The following is an 18,820-nucleotide window of genomic DNA, read 5'->3' on the forward strand; positions in this document are numbered from 1 at the left end:
TATATCCCAGTAAAGAATACCCATTCATATATCCAGTAAAGAATACATGTTCCTAAATCATGTAAAGAATGCCAATTCATATATCCCAGTAAAGAATACCAATTCATATATCCCAGTAAAGAATACATGTTCCTAAATCATGTAAAGAATGCCAATTCATATATCCAGTAAAGAATACCAATTCATATATCCAGTAAAGAATACCAATTCATATATCCCAGTAAAGAATACATGTTCCTAAATCATGTAAAGAATAGCAATTATATCCAGTAAAGAATACCAATTCATATATCCAGTAAAGAATACCAATTCATATATCCCAGTAAAGAATACATGTTCCTAAATCATGTAAAGAATACCAATTCATATATCCAGTAAAGAATACCAATTCATATATCCCAGTAAAGAATACCAATTCATATATCCCAGTAAAGAATACATGTTCCTAAATCATGTAAAGAATACCAATTCATATATCCAGTAAAGAATACCAATTCATATATCCCAGTAAAGAATACCCATTCTTATATCCAGTAAAGAATACCCATTCTTATATCCAGTAAAGAATACCAATTCTTATATCCAGTAAAGAATACCCATTCATATATCCAGTAAAGAATACCAATTCATATATCCCAGTAAAGAATACCCATTCATATATCCAGTAAAGAATACATGTTCCTAAATCATGTAAAGAATGCCAATTCATATATCCCAGTAAAGAATACCAATTCATATATCCCAGTAAAGAATACATGTTCCTAAATCATGTAAAGAATGCCAATTCATATATCCAGTAAAGAATACCAATTCATATATCCAGTAAAGAATACCAATTCATATATCCCAGTAAAGAATACATGTTCCTAAATCATGTAAAGAATAGCAATTATATCCAGTAAAGAATACCAATTCATATATCCAGTAAAGAATACCAATTCATATATCCCAGTAAAGAATACATGTTCCTAAATCATGTAAAGAATGCCAATTCATATATCCAGTAAAGAATACCAATTCATATATCCCAGTAAAGAATACATGTTCCTAAATCATGTAAAGAATAGCAATTATATCCAGTAAAGAATACCAATTCATATATCCAGTAAAGAATACCCATTCATATATCCAGTAAAGAATACGTGTTCCTAAATCATGTAAAGAATACCAATTCATATATCCAGTAAAGAATACCAATTCGTATATCCCAGTAAAGAATACGTGTTCCTAAATCATGTAAAGAATACCAATTTATATATCCAGTAAAGAATACCAATTCATATATCCCAGTAAAGAATATGTGTTCCTAAATCATGTAAAGAATACCAATTCATATATCCAGTAAAGAATACCAATTCATATATCCCAGTAAAGAATACGTGTTCCTAAATCATGTAAAGAATACCAATTCATATATCCAGTAAAGAATACCAATTCATATATCCCAGTAAAGAATACCCATTCTTATATCCAGTAAAGAATACCAATTCTTATATCCAGTAAAGAATACCCATTCATATATCCAGTAAAAAATACCAATTCATATATCCCAGTAAAGAATACCCATTCATATATCCAGTAAAGAATACATGTTCCTAAATCATGTAAAGAATGCCAATTCATATATCCAGTAAAGAATACCAATTCATATATCCCAGTAAAGAATACATGTTCCTAAATCATGTAAAGAATACCAATTCATATATCCAGTAAAGAATACCAATTCATATATCCAGTAAAGAATGCCCATTTATATATCCAGTAAAGAATACCAATTCATATATCCCAGTAAAGAATACGTGTTCCTAAATCATGTAAAGAATACCCATTCATATGTCCAGTAAAGAATACCAATTCATATATCCAGTAAAGAATACCCATTTATATATCCAGTAAAGAATACCAATTCTTATATCCAGTAAAGAATACCAATTCATATATCCAGTAAAGAATACCAATTCATATATCCCAGTAAAGAATACATGTTCCTAAATCATGTAAAGAATAGCAATTATATCCAGTAAAGAATACCAATTCATATATCCAGTAAAGAATACCCATTCATATATCCAGTAAAGAATACCAATTCATATATCCCAGTAAAGAATACGTGTTCCTAAATCATGTAAAGAATACCCATTCATATGTCCAGTAAAGAATACCAATTCATATATCCAGTAAAGAATACCCATTTATATATCCAGTAAAGAATACCAATTCATATATCCAGTAAAGAATACCCATTTATATATCCAGTAAAGAATACCAGTTCATATATCCAGTAAAGAATACCAATTCATATATCCAGTAAAGAATACCCATTCATATATCCAGTAAAGAATATCAATTCATATATCCAGTAAAGAATACCAATTTATATATCCAGTAAAGAATACCCATTCATATATCTAGTAAAGAATACCCATTCATATATCCAGTAAGGAATACAATTCATATATCCCAGTAAAGAATATGTGTTCCTAAATCATGTAAAGAATACCAATTCATATATCCAGTAAAGAATACCAATTCATATATCCCAGTAAAGAATATGTGTTCCTAAATCATGTAAAGAATACCAATTCATATATCCAGTAAAGAATACCAATTCATATATCCAGTAAAGAATACCCATTCATATATCCCAGTGAAGAATACCAATTCATATATCCAGTAAAGAATACCAATTCATATATCCAGTAAAGAATACCCACTTCTATTCCAAAGAAGAAAACTATTTGCAAGATAATGCAAGGTAATTCGAATGCAGCCTGTTATTTCTTTATTGTTTTTACATAAATTCCACCAGAGAGATGCAAGATCTTGTCAGTGAAGGATTTAATGAGAAATTTGTAGTCTGCTTCTAATATAATAAACTTGGGTTTTATGCCCCTAAGATAATAAGCTTGGGCCTTTGACCCAGATATAATAAATTTGGACTGCTGATGGTGCATCACATGCCATAGTCCTGCCTCAAGATTGATGTCATGACATGGGAAAATGTATAGTGTTTGAACGACTGAAGATACATTAATGAAACTTTGCCCATGTATATAACATTGGGAAAAAGTCAGGAGAAATTATATTTTCTTCCCGACCATGAAAAGTCCTTGAATTTTGCAAATATTGACGAAAGTTGGGGAAAACCTCGGAATTTTCCTCCACAACTTGATGCTCAAAACAATTACGTAAGTGATTCATAACTGAACTGATTGTGAGTTAAATTTATCGAGTTCTGATCAGAATATTAGGAGGTTGCAGTATGGATCATTTGGGTGCTTGCCATAAAAATATTTTTTGAGACAATCCAAATGCTCAGTGGATTAGATTCGTCTGTTTCACAGACAGTTCGATATCCGTATCTTTTTTTATATGGAAGGTATGAAAACCAGTCTAGCATCACAAGAGGAGAACATGGTGGTGTTAAAGCATAGCTGCTTAGCGGATGGGCTAGCAAACTTAAACGTTAAATCGAGTTATACCTGCATAAAATCGATATGAAAATTATTTATTTTCTCAGAAATTGCAAGTATTAAAATAGTTATGTCTTTAATCTGCTGAAAGATGATAAAACTAACACGTTGATGAAATTTGAGCTGGTACTAGTGATTTTGATTGCTAGTCGCACGAGTACACAGAATCTCACAACCATCATTTTCATATGTTGTAGGGAAAACAATTAAATGAAAGTTGTATACTGGTTGTAAAAATACAAAAATGAAAGACCATATAATTCTCTATATTTATTCTGAGACCTACTTCAGGAGTTTTGTTGTATCACATGACTACTACGTTGACATGTGCTCTCACACAGGGAGCATATGAAGCAGGGAACCAGACTACACTGCTTGATGGCTCAGACTGACCAAGTTTCTTGTAGTTGTTCTCAAAATAAATATGTTGAGAATTATATGTTCTTTCTGGTTTTTACAAAATGTATCAGACTTTCATTTAATATAATTGAAATTTTGTACAACGACATCAAAAATAAGAGTTTGTTGTTGATATCACATGACTATTGGTCTTTCGATGTCAGTGTTTGAGAGCTGTGAAGTCATGTGACTGTTAACACAAATGGTGAGTACCAGGTTAGGTTTCATCTATGCCAAGTTTCATCTAGTCTGCCAGCAGATGAAAGCCAGCAGATGAAAGACATAACAAATATAATACTTGCCATTTTTGAGAAAATAAATAATTTTCTTATCGATTTCATGTAGGTGTAAGTCGACATAAGATAGTTTAAATTTGCTAGGCCTGCTGGTAAGCTGTCTTACGGTGGTGGCAAATTCCACATTTTTCATATGTAATTGCTCTGAACCCACATTCCATCCTAAATGTCCAAACATGAAAAAATGGGGTTGGAATATTTGGAGGAAACCCGGATTAGAAAAATGTTGAATCTCTGAGCTGAACTTTGGTGGGGAACTATTTATTATACAGTGACATGTAGTTTGAAACATTGGTTTCAGATCTATAGAACGCAGGAGAAATGGAAAATTGCCATCCCATTTATTAAATATTAAGAAACGATAAGAGCCCGTGTATCAGTACAGGATTTGGGACTGGTTTATTGAACTACAAGAAGACAAGTTGATTTTACAGAAAATTCAGTCCTTGTTTATACAACAATATATAATTTCAAAGGTCTTTGTCAAAGTTTAAATCTGCCCTTTTGTAAATGTCTTTAAATGATGGAATTTTTAACCAAATCATCTTAAGGAGTTTAGGTTGGTTGAAAACTCGTTTGAGATTTTATTGGCACACATAAATTGAGGGTTAAACTTTGTTTGTTACAAGATAAGATTCTAATACTTTGCATTTATTGGGTTTTTTCATACTGTGAAAGGAAATGTTTACTTTGTATAACATGCACATATATTGCTCTAGAATTCTTTAGAATTAAAGGTTTGAAAGAAAACAATAATTTATGCTCATTATGTTGTTTCCATGTAGCAACATAATGCATGTCAGCAAAGTTAGGATTTGTATTCTGTACATGGAAATGGCTTTAAATGCCAATTTATAGGAACATAGTCAGATTTGTTTCATGTGACTTATTTTGTGGTTTTGTACATGATCATCTTTTCTGACATATGTGTTTTCGAGATTCTTGAAAGAGAAACATATTCAGATTTGAAAAATGCATGTTTTATAATGCAATATGTTCTATAATTCCATTCAGTAATGGTCATATGTTAACCTTGAAAAAATTAATTTCATCCTGGAAAACCTGGAAATTTATATTTAGAAAAGCATGGGAACCATGTGAAATATATCTTTGTATAAAGTGGCCTCACTTACAAAGCAGGTCACTTGAATTATGGTTCCAATTATTAGCATGATAAAGAAGTAGCATGGTAGAAACATGTACTTCATTTCAGTGCATGACCAGTTTAAAACTACTTTTTTAATCTTTATAGGTGAATGTGTTCAAGCAGCCTATTACAGACCCAGGAAAAAAGAGTAAGAAGGGTCGTCTTACTCTTGAACTTCAAGATGGTGAATATGCAACCATGACAGAAGGAACAGGAGATCCCAAAAAGGTATATATGGGGCTAGTTTCATCTACATTATTTACTCATGTATACTGTATACTAGAGGTGCTCTGTAATACTGTTATACTGGTTTACTGCTGAATTATTTTCTTGCGTATATACCAAGGTACTTCAGTAGTTTCCATCAGTAAGGAATTATGGAAATTTCCCAAGTGATCTTGTTACGAATTTATTTATATTATAAGCATGTTTTGATTTTTTGTTGAAAAAATAATTCCAAAAATGTATTAATTTTTAAAAATAGTTTTGTGGGCCACAAATTAATTTTGAATATTACAAATGTAATTACATTTATGGACCTTTTCATCAGAAACAAACATTCCAGGTCCTTTTCCCAGAAAGTTTACTTGTTGGTCCATAAAGTATTTTGCAATGTACCATGGAATGTATCATGGAATGTTCAGAAATATTGTATTGCAAAATTATTTTGTTGAACCTAGCTCTACTGTATGTATACCCTGTTGCAAACAGCAAAATGCACAGGTAGGTTGGCTTCTACACAGTTCATAGGAAATCCTAGCTAGAGCAAACATTGTAAACCATAATCTAGATTTTTCTTGAGTAGAATTGGGTCTGCCCTGTTAGTTTTTGGGCACATTATTCTACAGATGAATTGGGTCTGCCTTGTTGGCTTTTGGGCACATTATTCTACAGATGAATTGGGTCTGCCTTGTTGGCTTTTGGACATTTGTAAATGCTGCATCATTTTATTTAAGAGGAATTTCATATTCATCCAAGAGAATACCATGCTGGGTGATAAGTCTACTGTGATTATTTCAAAATTTGGGCAAATATTTGCAAACCTTCTTTTTGTCTGAATATAAGCCCAGCCCATCATTTTAGTAAAGTTTTTAGACTGATCCCCAGTGGTCTTATCCTCTGACAGAGAAATATTGTAAAAAGTCCTTATTGCAGTCACTGGTGTTTTTTTGCCCAACCATGTGATTGCTAAAGGGATCATATTTCTTTGCTGCTGTCCATACATACATACATAAGTATATCCATCCCAAGTCCATTTTAGCACAAAAATGTATGGATTTAGAATTTTATACCTTTTATCAAGATCATGAGCAGATAATCTGATTAGATTTCAGGACTAAGCAAATCCCATAACCCAGTGTCCTAGTCCAGGACAGGTGCTTTGTTTTCTTCATATTTTAAAAATGTTTGGTTGAGTGACTCATTTTTTAAGATTTTCATGCCATAATAACTATCTGCCTTTATCTGGGCATTTACACCCTCTGGGCACACTTAATGCTTGAGTTTACCCCACTGCATATATTTCTTTACATCCTGTATCACACCTACCAGTGGTCATTGATAACTGTTCCATGTGTGCACATTCTGTTACCACTTAATTGCATATTGGACTAAGCAACCAAATTGACAATCAGAACACATGAAACAAAACAAAGCAGATATGAATAAGTTGCAGTGTTTTAAACGGCTTCACTGTGTTGTATTTACTTAATCCAGATCCTCATGAAACAAGCACCCTTTGATTTGAATCCTGCAGGTCAATCCAAATGGAAGGCACTTTACTGACATTAGTGTCAGCCCCATTATGAAGTGATTAAATGGTAGAGATGGTTCTTTAATTTTTATTTTATCATATACAGAGATTTAACTTTCACTTATGATTTGAAGCAAAACAATTAGTGAATTATGCTGCCTCTGTTCTTATATAAAAGACAAAATGTATGCAGATATAGACTAAACATATGTTATGATCACTTTGAAGTAGTTGTCAAGCAGGGTGATATGTGGATAAAATGAGTTCATTTAATTATTTTCAAAAGAAAGTTGATAAGGAAGATTCAGAGAAGGAAATTTCATGTGGATGTTAAGGGGTAGAATGGAAGACTACCACCAAGTGTAAGTTAACCATTTGTCCAAAGAGATATAAGACAGACTCAGTGGCACTGCTCTGGTGGCCTGGTGCTTAGAGCATCCATCTCAGAAGCGGGAGGTTGTGGGTTTGATCCCTGGCTGAGTCATACCAAAGACTTATAAAAATGGTTCTAACAGCTGCCTTGCTTGGCACTCAGCATTAAGAGGTTAGTGTTAGGACTGGTCGGCCTGGTGTCAGGATAATGTGACTGGGTGTGACATCATGCTACATGTCTGCGGCATGATGCCCCAGTACTGGATATCACTATAAATTACCACACTGCAGACATCATAGCAATATGACTGAAATTTTTTTAAAGCTACATTAAAAATCCTAATGACACACACACACACACACACACAAAGACTTAGTGGCAGCAAATCATGTCAGAACTGACACTACTGAGAGAAAATCAAACTTTTAGTTGCATTGGGTTGATAGTTATTCCTGGCTTAAATGATTGGATGTTTTGCACTTATTGTCAAATTCAGGATAGAACCAGTCAAATCTAATAACAGTTCGTGACCACACAAGGCCTAGCCATACCCATGAAACTAGCCAGCATGTGCTGAAAATCCCCAATCACTAGGACAGGCCCTTTCAAAACTAAATGAGATTGACCTGAAATAAATGAGTGCTGTCTTTAGCACCGTCTGCAGCCTAAGCCCATAAGGGAAACCTACTTTCTGGTATAGAAATCATGTTTACACTCCAGGAGAAGAACAGTGTTGAAAATTCAGGTCAAGAGACTATTCTGTCAATTGATCAATTCTTGAGAAAATATTTAGAGAAGGTCTGAATTCTAGTAAATTCCTTTCCATTCTTGCTGATGGAAGTTCTAATACCAGTGTATCTGAGCAAGAAGTAGTGCATACAAGATGCCTGGACAGAAGAAAACTGAAAACCTCTGACTTAAATATATAAAGTTTTAAAAAATGAAATTGCTTTAAGAAATAAATGGTGTACATTATCTATCTTGTTTGTTCTTTCTATGACTAGAAGCACCCACATCTCATCAATTCTTGATGAGTGATTTAAATTTTGGAACAAGTATAAAGGTAGATGGGTTGAGTAGATAATCTGAAACCACTAGTCCTGGACAAGAGGATGAAAAATAAGCCGTTCACCCTTGATTTTCAGGTCATTACATAAATTGGTATTGATATAATAATATTTGGACTTTACGGAAACCTTTGTTAGCATGATTCAGCAAAAATCGTATAAGGCAGACAAAAAAAATTTGGTATTTGTATTTGTGTTTATCTTGTGATGACCTGATTAGATTTTGAGGTTGTTACACAAGTTATCAATTTTTTCACATTTTTGAACCATTAGAAAAACCTTGTAACCAAAATGAAGCAATCATGCAATTTTCAGTAATGTAAAGAATGTAAGAAGATATTTTTAAACTTTTGGTACCATTTAAGAAAAAAACAGTTGTGAGCACACCTTAGAAAAAATCATGTGAGGCAGACAAGTAAAATTTGGTATGCATGCTTCTTTGCATAAATAGATGACCTGAACAGAATTGCAGGCAACAATATCAATTTTCAAAATTATCTATGGTTTTCAATTTTTGGGGACCTATATTGTTTGTAAATGGAGCAGGTGTTTTATAAAGACAGATCTAATTTAAATTGAGTTACTGTCCTTACCTCATGATGTGGGTTGTTTTGCAAACACAAGTCTAATTTAAATTGCATGACTGTCCTTAGCTCATGACGTATGTTGTTTTAGAAATGCAAATCTAATTTAAATTGAGTTGCAGTCCTTAGTTCACATTGTAGGATGTTTTAAAACACAAGTCTGATTTAAACCAAATGAGTGTCTTTAGCTCATGACATGGGTTGTTTTAGAAGCAAATATAATTTAAATTGAGTTACAGTCCTTAGCTCACATTGTAGGGTGTTTTAAAACACAAGTCTAATTTAAATTGAATGATTGTCCTTAGCTCATGACGTGGGTTGTTTTAGAAATGCAAATCTAATTGAAATCAAGTCCTTAGCTTACATTGTAGGTTGTTTTAAAACACAAGTCTAATTTAAATTGAATGACTGTCTTTAGTTCATGACATGGGTTGTTTTACAAACAGTCTAATTTTAATTGAGTGACTGTCCTTACTGATTTATGTGCTTATAAGTTCATGTCCACAGGAAATAAAATAATGTTCATCACAGACAATATGGTAAATATAAGTTAGTTATACTCCTCATCAGGAAATAGAATGGGCAGATAATGTTACCCTTTTATATCAGCCCTTTTATTTGTCAGTCATTATCACATAATGTTGGTTGTGTGGCCGTGCACCTTTATATATTGTTACCCTTTTTTTTTAACCTTTATCTTTGTTTTTCATGCCTTTTGTTTGTATACTTAAATACATTATTGAGTCAAAATTGTACTGATTTGGCATCAACCCACATACCTACCTACATACTTACCTACCTACCTACATACAGATACATAGACTGATACATACTTCATTCTTTTTCAGGATTTGTTGATAACTGTGTTTGAAAATGGGAAATTACTTAGAGACTACACATTTGATGAGGTACGCAGCAATGCTGAAATTGATCTTGTGAAGAACAGAATAAAATAAAATATGTGTCAGATAAAAAGCAATATAGCCAGAGTTTTGATTTTCAAAAATTCCCTGAAAATCACTTACTTTGGTCTCATTTACCTTACATGGCGATGTTGACACTTAATAATGATTGGAGATTTTTGTAATGGATATTAAATTTTCACTTCACTTAAGATGAATAATTGCATCATCTTCTTTGTCCAGTTTTTGGTATGTGTGGACATGTGTAAACTTATGTTGGACAGCTGATAAGGCTTTGATATGAAAGCCATTAAGTGGATGTGCCTCATCATTCAGATTTTGTTACCATATAGCAGGTTATTTTGACAGTGGAGAAATTTTAATGATTTTGTGATTGTGAGATAAATTATATCAAAATCTAATATCTGCCAAAATTTATATTGCCATGTTTGCTTCATTTTATTATACGAGAAAATAAAAATGCAGTGGAACAATCTATTTCATTTAATTAGAAGGCTTTTCTTAGTCTCCTATTTCAGCATGGATTTTTTTAAGTGCACAGTCATTAGTTCTGGTACATAAATTAAATAACAGATAATTGGTTTCATTAATACAATGAATAAAATGTTCTAGGGATTGTGGTAATGTATCTTCTAGAGATTCTGCCAGATCATCCATTGTTATGGACAGTTTGAAGGTTTGTTTATGTCATGCATTTTGCCTGGTGATTCTGAATATACAGTAGCTTAAGAAGAGTCCCATAAGAAAGAGATGGTTCTATTCTTAGTTTTTGATCCTAGCCTACCGATCAGAACAACATGATATGATAATAGAAGGGTAGGGAATATTACTGATTATTTGATCCTTGCCAAACAATCAGATTAATTTGACACAACAATCTCTACCTAGAACCATCTCTACCTAGCCTGGGGGCCCCAAGTGACCGAGTGGTCTAAAGCGCTCTCCATTACGGATCACTGCCATCTCACCTCTGTCTGCATTGGTTAGAGTCTTGGATTCGGCCAATGTTGGTATGTGAGAAAGCTTGCCAGTAGCTTCTCATGGGTCAGTGGTTCTTTCCGTGGTCTTCCTGGGTTCTTCCTTCACCATTAATACTGGCCGCCATGTATAGGCTATCGTGTGCTCAAAAATGGCATTAAACACAACAACATACCTAGCCAACCAATCAGACTAACTTGATACAACAATCATAGCCAACCAATTAGAATAATTTAAAATGACAACAGAAGGGTAGAGAGTAGCCAACCAATCAAATTAATTTGACACAACAATCATAGCCAAACAATGAGAATAATTTAAAGTGACGATAGGTGGGTTGGGAGTATTCTTGTTTGTTTGATCCTTGCCTGTCAATCAGAAAAACTTGATATGACAATAGAAAAGGCAGGAAGTATTATTGTTTGTTTGATCTCAGATAGTCAATCAGAATAACTTGAAATGACAGTAGAAAGGATATGGAATATTATTGTTGGTTAGCCAACTAATCAGATTAACTTGACACCATTGTACCAATGTTTTATCTAATGGAATGACATTTGCATGATTTTGTTCTTGTTTATAATTACCTCATTGAATAGTAAAAAAACACAATCAATTTTAATCCGTTCTCAACATAGTATTGCATAGTTTAGAATGATTTGGCATGTATTTAAAAGAAGAAAGTTTTGTTATGGGCAAAAAAATACTCATTGTTATCCCTTCTAAAATAAACAAGTCCTTGATGTATCAATTTTCAGAGATGTAAATTACTTGAGTTTAAAACTACACTGCCTGTTTTAATAATTGTTAAAGAATGTGTAATATAGTCTATTTCAGACTGATTTGTAGAGCACATGGTTGTAAATTAGATATGTGCTTCGATCTTGTACAATTTACACAAGTATAATTTCAATCACAGTACGTAAAAGTAACAGAGGTATGCCAACATTCTTTCAATAGTGCATGTTGCAAATGCAAACAACTTCATTGTAACTCTTTCAGAAGTAAATAATATCTGTAGCATGACCCCATACTTGTTTCTACCATGCGATCTTGGTCCTGTAAATACTTGTTTCTACCATGTCATCTTTGTTCTGTTGACACTTGTTTCTACCATGCCATCTTGGTCCTGTGGATACTTGTTTGTATCAGACCATCTTGGTATTGTAGCAATTTATTTCTACATGCCATCTTGCTCCTGTAGATACTTGTTTCTACCATAACATCTTGGTCTTGTAGATACTTGTTTCTACCATAACATCTTGGTCTTGTAAATACTTGTTTCTACTATGCCATCTTGCTCCTGTAGAATACATGTTTCCACCAATCCATTTTGGTCCTGTAGGTACTTGGTTGCATTGCTATCCTAGTCCTATTGAAAATTATTTCTATCAAACCATATCCTGTTGATTAATTTATAATATACATGTAACACTTACTGAAGTCTAAGGTAACAAAACTGCAATAGATATGATTGCAGCAGTATGCATTTCAACATCTATTAAAGAGGAAGAAATTCTTAATTTTGCCTGACTGTAAGAGTCCTGCTGGTATTATGTCTATAACTTTAAGGAATCATCATCTATATCATGCCAAGCTATGAGACAAGCTATTACTTTGCCATTGACAACAGGCAGTCACAGCAAAAGAGTTAAGATGCTGTGTTACAACATTTACATAATCCAAGGTCCATGCTAAGGGGCATCTCAGGTGAAGTAGTTGTTCCATTGTTTGGTCATTTCACCCACATTTGCAGAGAAAGCAAAGTTGACTTCAACTTGTTTTGAGGCAATGTCTTTGCACCAGATATCCCCCACCCAAATGATTTTGTATTCTGAGTATGATGGGCAATGGATATGTCTACTCTTGTTTTGATGGGGTGGAAAAGCCCCTTCATGTAAAGCAGGGTTGCACAACCTTTTTCAGCCAAGGGCCAGACTGCATTTTCTGAGACCACTTGAGGGCCGCAAACACTAATTTCTTTAATATAATTAATGTTTATAGGCCAGATTTCTGTGTTGTTTTAATTTGCCCAGAGGGTCAGACAGAACATGTGCGCAAGCCAGATCTGGCCAACGGGCCACGGGTTGTGCACTCCTGACCTAAAGATTTAGTTAGATGTGGATCCTGGTATTAAACTTAAATGTTTGTATATAATTAGCCAAAAGTTTATACCATTATATGCTGGGATTTTTGTTTCACCTTTAGAATCAGAAAAATGCATGATTATAACACAATTCACAGGTAAGACACCATGTTCCACAGACTGTATACATGCAGTAGTCCTTGTCGTTGACAACGAGCAAAAATAAATCATAACACTGCATCTTGTTTTAATGCCATAAGATAAATCATGACCGATTGTAAAATAGTGTAGCAAAAAGCATTTCACTTAGTTTTAGTTTACTAAACAAATTAATAAAATTGTAACCAACTTTCACAAGATTATTAACATCTTCAATATGCCAAAAGATTTAAATGTTTATGTGTCTGTTATGTACATTACAAAATTATAAATGCTTTGTTGTTCACCAATTGCTTGCCAGAAAATGCTGCCTTTGCTTCAGTGCTATAAAATTAGTTATTATTGGACTCCATATTTATGATTATCATTCAAATAGCAGAATTTAGTGTAATATTTAAACTATTACTTTTTGACAAAATGTTGTGTTAAAGATTGCAAAGCTATAATTGGTTGTAAATAATCCAGTACCAGCATTTTTCTGTTATAAGTATGTATATGAGCTATTTTTTAGTATAAAAAACAGAAAAACAACATACCTGAATAACTTCAGAAGTTTAATCAGTTTGCAAAATTAGCTATTTGGAAAAGCTAGTCTATGTGAAAAACAATGATAACAGATTGGTTTATGTTAAAAATAGAACAAATATTAGTATTAGCTCATATTGTACATACTATGAAAAAGAATAAAGTCATTATACTATAGTACATAATAAATTCATAATACTGTAGTCAGGCCCAATCAGTTGGGGGGGGGGGGGAGGAGCATATTGTCTGGGTCTCAACCCCAAAGGTGCCTTGGTTTTTACCAGTTATATTTAGATCCCTTAAATGCTCTGGATGTATACTTACCAGTAGTTTTCTTTAAATCTTTATATAATAAATTATATTGGCATTCATTTACAAATTTCAGTATAACCAGGGCGTTAGGGGCCTCAAACGCGCGAGGTGGCTGGGGCCTTTCTAAACCTCAAAAAGATTTTATTATACATAGTAATGTCAACATACTACTGTATATAATAAATTCAACATCCTATAGAACATAATAAAGTCAAATTTTTGCATGAAATTAAAGTTTTGACTCATTATTTGCTAACAACTAATTTTGCTTTTGATATAATGGAAAAATGTTTCTTAAAAAATTTGTTCATATTGTTTCTGTTGATTTCTCAATCCTGAAATGTAAAATACTGTCATTGATTAGATTTGAAAATCTGACATTGATGCATGTGTTTGGGTTTTTTGTGGGTCTTTTTATGTGTGGATATTTTAACACACCTTTAACAATTTGAACATATTGCTATATTGCTACAATGTCCGCACTGTGGCAGTTTATGGTGATGTCTGGCACTGAGGTATCTAGTCCGATAAATCAACCCCACAAATCTGTGTTGATACTGATGGACGATGTCGTCACCCGAAAATCAGTATCATCACGGGTGAACGGCTGATATATCGACCTATGATGTATCGTGCTGCAGACATGCATCATCATGTTCCACCCAGTCACGTTATCCTCACACCAGGCAGACCAGACCTAAAACTAACCTCTTAATGCTGATATCCAAGCAAGGCAGCTGCTACTACAATTTTTACAAATCTTTGGTATGACTTGGCCATGGTTCTAACCCGCAATCTCCTGCATCCAAGGCAGGCGCTCTAACTACTTAGGCCACCTAGCAGTCAGAGTAATAAACAAGGTCTTGCGTAAAAAGTCTATTTAATGTATTTTTGTTATCCGTGATATTCTATTCAACATTACACATTTTTACTTTTTTGTCCAGAACTGATGTATTCATATTTTCTGAAAATCCTAAAAAAATAAAAATAAGAAAGATAACTTCAGTTAATTTTTTATTCATTAGTTATTAAATAGCTGCAACAGAATACGGTGTAGTACCACCATGTCGTCCAATTCTGTGAGTCGGGTAATTCTGCGCATCGATATGTCGTTTCTGTAAACATTGGATCACGTGTTATTTTGGGTCAAAAATCCATTTTGTATCAAGATCAGTCGCAATTTAATTAAGAAAAGTGAAATGCATATGAAAATGTGATTTCTAAATGTCAACATGAAGACCCACTCCATGACCTTCTTGAATCTGTAACCCACAAAATCCTATTTACTGTGTATCTTTTAGAATCATGCAAAGAAATACATTATTTAAAAGATGGAAATGTTTGCCTTAAAAAAAATCTGCATATTAATCCAAGTTTCCAATTTTGCAAAATGTTGTCCACACGGACAAAATCATCTGCTACCCAATGTGTCAACTTTCCACGAGAATGGGATTCTCAAGAAATTCCACGGCATATTGTCTGTTTCTGAATTCTTTAGTAATTTTTTCCCCATAAACAAGACGTTGTAAACACATTACATCCTATTCAATGTTGTTTCTCTTCAATATAATAGCTTATTTTATCTAAAATGTTGAACTTTACTAAAAAATTTTTTACATGATCGGTTTAGTTTGCTTAATATCTCTTGCCATTTATTGGCATTGTTAAGTTGAATTTTGTAAAACTAGCTATAAACCTGACCTAATTACTTGACTGAACTGCTGACATAAAGTCCAAAGTAATGTATATCATTTCTGCAGCCCGATGGATAAATATTGCATCTTTTCAAAGCTGTGTGCATAATAGGCCAACATCTCGCGAGTCATGAAACACAGGGTGATATCCCATGCGTCCAAAATTAATGTTTAGAACAGAATATTCTGATGACAATTACCTTTTTACAAATGGCAAGCATTGCATCAAAAACCTCCATGGCCCTGATTGCGCCCGCTCAATATGCAAGTGAGATCCTGCTGAATGGAATTCTGTCCTCTCATTAGGTAAAATAAAGTGACATCCTGTATTCATAAACTCACAAGAAATAGAACACAAACCACGAAAGTCTATCGTCTTAAAAATCACAAGGGACAAGAAACAAACAAAGCAGTTATAGAAGTTACCGAGCCAATACCCTCAATAATAAAACTAGGACAGTCAGGTGTGTACCAAAAGCTGGAAAACTACATAAACGGGTCAAGATTTTGCACCAAATGCCTGCACTGGGGACACTATGCCCTCAGATGTAGATTCAAGCCAAGATGTAAGTACTGCGGAGGTCCACACAAAGGAGAATGCCACACAACTAAACAAAAATGTGCTAACTGTAAAGAAAACCATTATCCTAGATCGGCAGAATACAGATTTGCAATAAAAGAGAAACAAATAGTGGACTTAATGAACGAAAAACACCTCACCTACCATTTTGCCAAAAACATTATCTGTAAAAACAACCCCAACACACCAAAATCTACCTCTGAAACAATCAATGAGCACCAAAACTCTCAATACAGAATCAGAAGGGAAAACATTATACCACAAAACATACCCTCGAATCAGGAAACAAAAGAATCAAAAACTACAACCCACATTGTAACAAACCAAGACCACCCTGATAACACTCTAGATACAAACAAAACTGTCACCCCAAACATCCCCAAACCTAACACACACCCCAACACAGAATTAATACAGGAAGTAATGAACCTAACAACAGGAACCCTAATAAAAGATCTCAATAGCATAATGAGAGCCCTCAAAACCATTTTCACCATACTAGCTGATTGGACCACAAGACTAACAGATAAAGACGACGTCAAAAATGGATAGTACAAAAAATAATAAAATCACCATCTGGCAATGGAACTGCAGAGGAATCTTTAAAAACCTATCAGAACTGCAGAACAAACTGAATAATACGGCCGTAAAGCCAGACGTAATCTGCCTACAGGAAACCCTCATAACACAAGAACACAAACGCCTGCCCAAACTACAAGGCTATACCCAGGTAATGTTTAAAAACAGACCCAAGGGGCAGAAAGGGGGTGGACTAGCAATTTTTTTGATAGATACACTAATCTACTATGAAATAATAGAAGTACCCCCTAACCTAAACATCAATAATAGCATCGAAATAATGTCAGTAATGATAAATATAGGAACCACAAACATTCAAATAATAAATACATACGACCCAGGGGGTACCTTCTGCTCTACCAACGTAATCTCACTAAGGGCAATTACTAACAACAACAACAACAATCTAATTATCTGTGGCGACTTCAACACACACAGTGAATTATGGGGAGGTAAAAAGAAAGATCAAAGAGGGAAAATGGTTGAAAAATGGATAACTGAGAACAATCTGGTCATCTTAAATGACGGGTCGAACACTAGATTAAACTCTGAAGATGGCACTCTCTCAGCCATAGACCTAACCATCACTACCCCAAAATTAGCTCAAATCACAAATTGGTGGGTGGATCAAGAAGATACGTTAGGAAGTGACCATTTCCCCATCACAATCAATATTCAAACAAAAACTCAACACATTCCAAACGAAATCCCACCTAAATGGAGGTACCAACAGGCAGACTGGGACCAATTCCAATTATTACTAGCTAGAGTAAATCCAGATAACTTAGAAAGCCCAAATATTGACATATATTATGATAACTTAACAGACACAATTATAGAGGCAGCTAACCGATGCATCCCAAAGACAACTAATATCCAAAATAAAAACCCTGTACCATGGTGGACTAAACAGTGCACTATAGCACATAAAGACAAAAAATGGGCCTTAAATAAATATAAACGCACCAAAAATTCTATCTACTTCCAGCAATATAAAGATAAAGAAAAAGCACTAAAACAAACTATAAAAACTGCTAAAATTAATCTATGGCAAACCTTTTGCTCTAAACTGAGTCTAAAATCAAACTCAAAACAAATATGGGACAAGATAAAAGCCATAAAAGGGAAAGCAACTACCTCAGTCCCAAAAATTAAAAAATGCCATAACAAATAAAGATAAGGCAGACCTCCTAGCGAAGCATTTTTCGAACATGAGTAGCAACAATAACCACACCAGAAACTTTCAAGAACACAAAAAACTAATGGAGGAAACCCATCTCAAATGTTTCAAGACCAAGGAACAAAAGAATCTCACCTAAATAGCGACATCACAGTACATGAATGGGAGATAGCCCTACGATCCAAAAACGAAACATCCCCTGGTAAGGATCAGTTAGGTTACATTATCTATAAAAAAAACTACCTATCAATATAACAATAGCCATAATCAAACTCTTTAATAGGATATGGGATAAAGGCCAACTACCCACCAAATAGAAACAGGCCGTAGTAATACAAATCCCCAAGCTAGGTAAAGATCCCAACAACATAAATTCGTACCGACCCATCTCCCTTACAAACAATATTTGCAAAATAATGGAGACAATAATTGCAAACAGTTTAAAACACCACCCAGAAACCAGTAACCTACTCTCCATAAATCAATGTGGCTTTCGGAACAAACGGTCTACCACTGACCAACTTCTCAGATTGGAAACATACATCAAACTCGCTTTTAACGCACATAAGAAAACCGATCGCAACCTCATAGCGGTTTTTCTAGACCTAGAAAAAGCGTTCGACGTAGTATGGACAAATGGACTAATGGCCAAATTAAACCAATTTGGAATAACTGGACGCTTGTTCAACTGGATTGGCGATTTCCTCACAGG

General features: G+C 33.9%; 1 protein-coding gene across 1 annotated transcript in view; it reads left to right on the forward strand.

Moving 5' to 3' along the window:
- The window catches only part of LOC149802220 (nicotinamide phosphoribosyltransferase-like), an 81,051-nt gene extending 65,976 nt beyond the window's left edge, over positions 1–15,075 (forward strand). Inside the window, exons 9-10 of the mRNA XM_089956640.1 lie at positions 5,421–5,543; positions 9,941–15,075. Coding sequence (XP_089812766.1) covers positions 5,421–5,543; positions 9,941–10,048 — 231 coding nt within the window. The 3' untranslated portion in view covers positions 10,049–15,075. The remainder of the gene's footprint in view (positions 1–5,420; positions 5,544–9,940) is intronic.
- Positions 15,076–18,820: the final 3,745 nt, after the last annotated feature.

The sequence above is a fragment of the Sinohyriopsis cumingii genome, chromosome 4 (assembly GCF_028554795.1).
Source record: "Sinohyriopsis cumingii isolate HCF-2022 chromosome 4, ASM2855479v2, whole genome shotgun sequence".
Taxonomy (NCBI): domain Eukaryota; kingdom Metazoa; phylum Mollusca; class Bivalvia; order Unionida; family Unionidae; genus Sinohyriopsis; species Sinohyriopsis cumingii.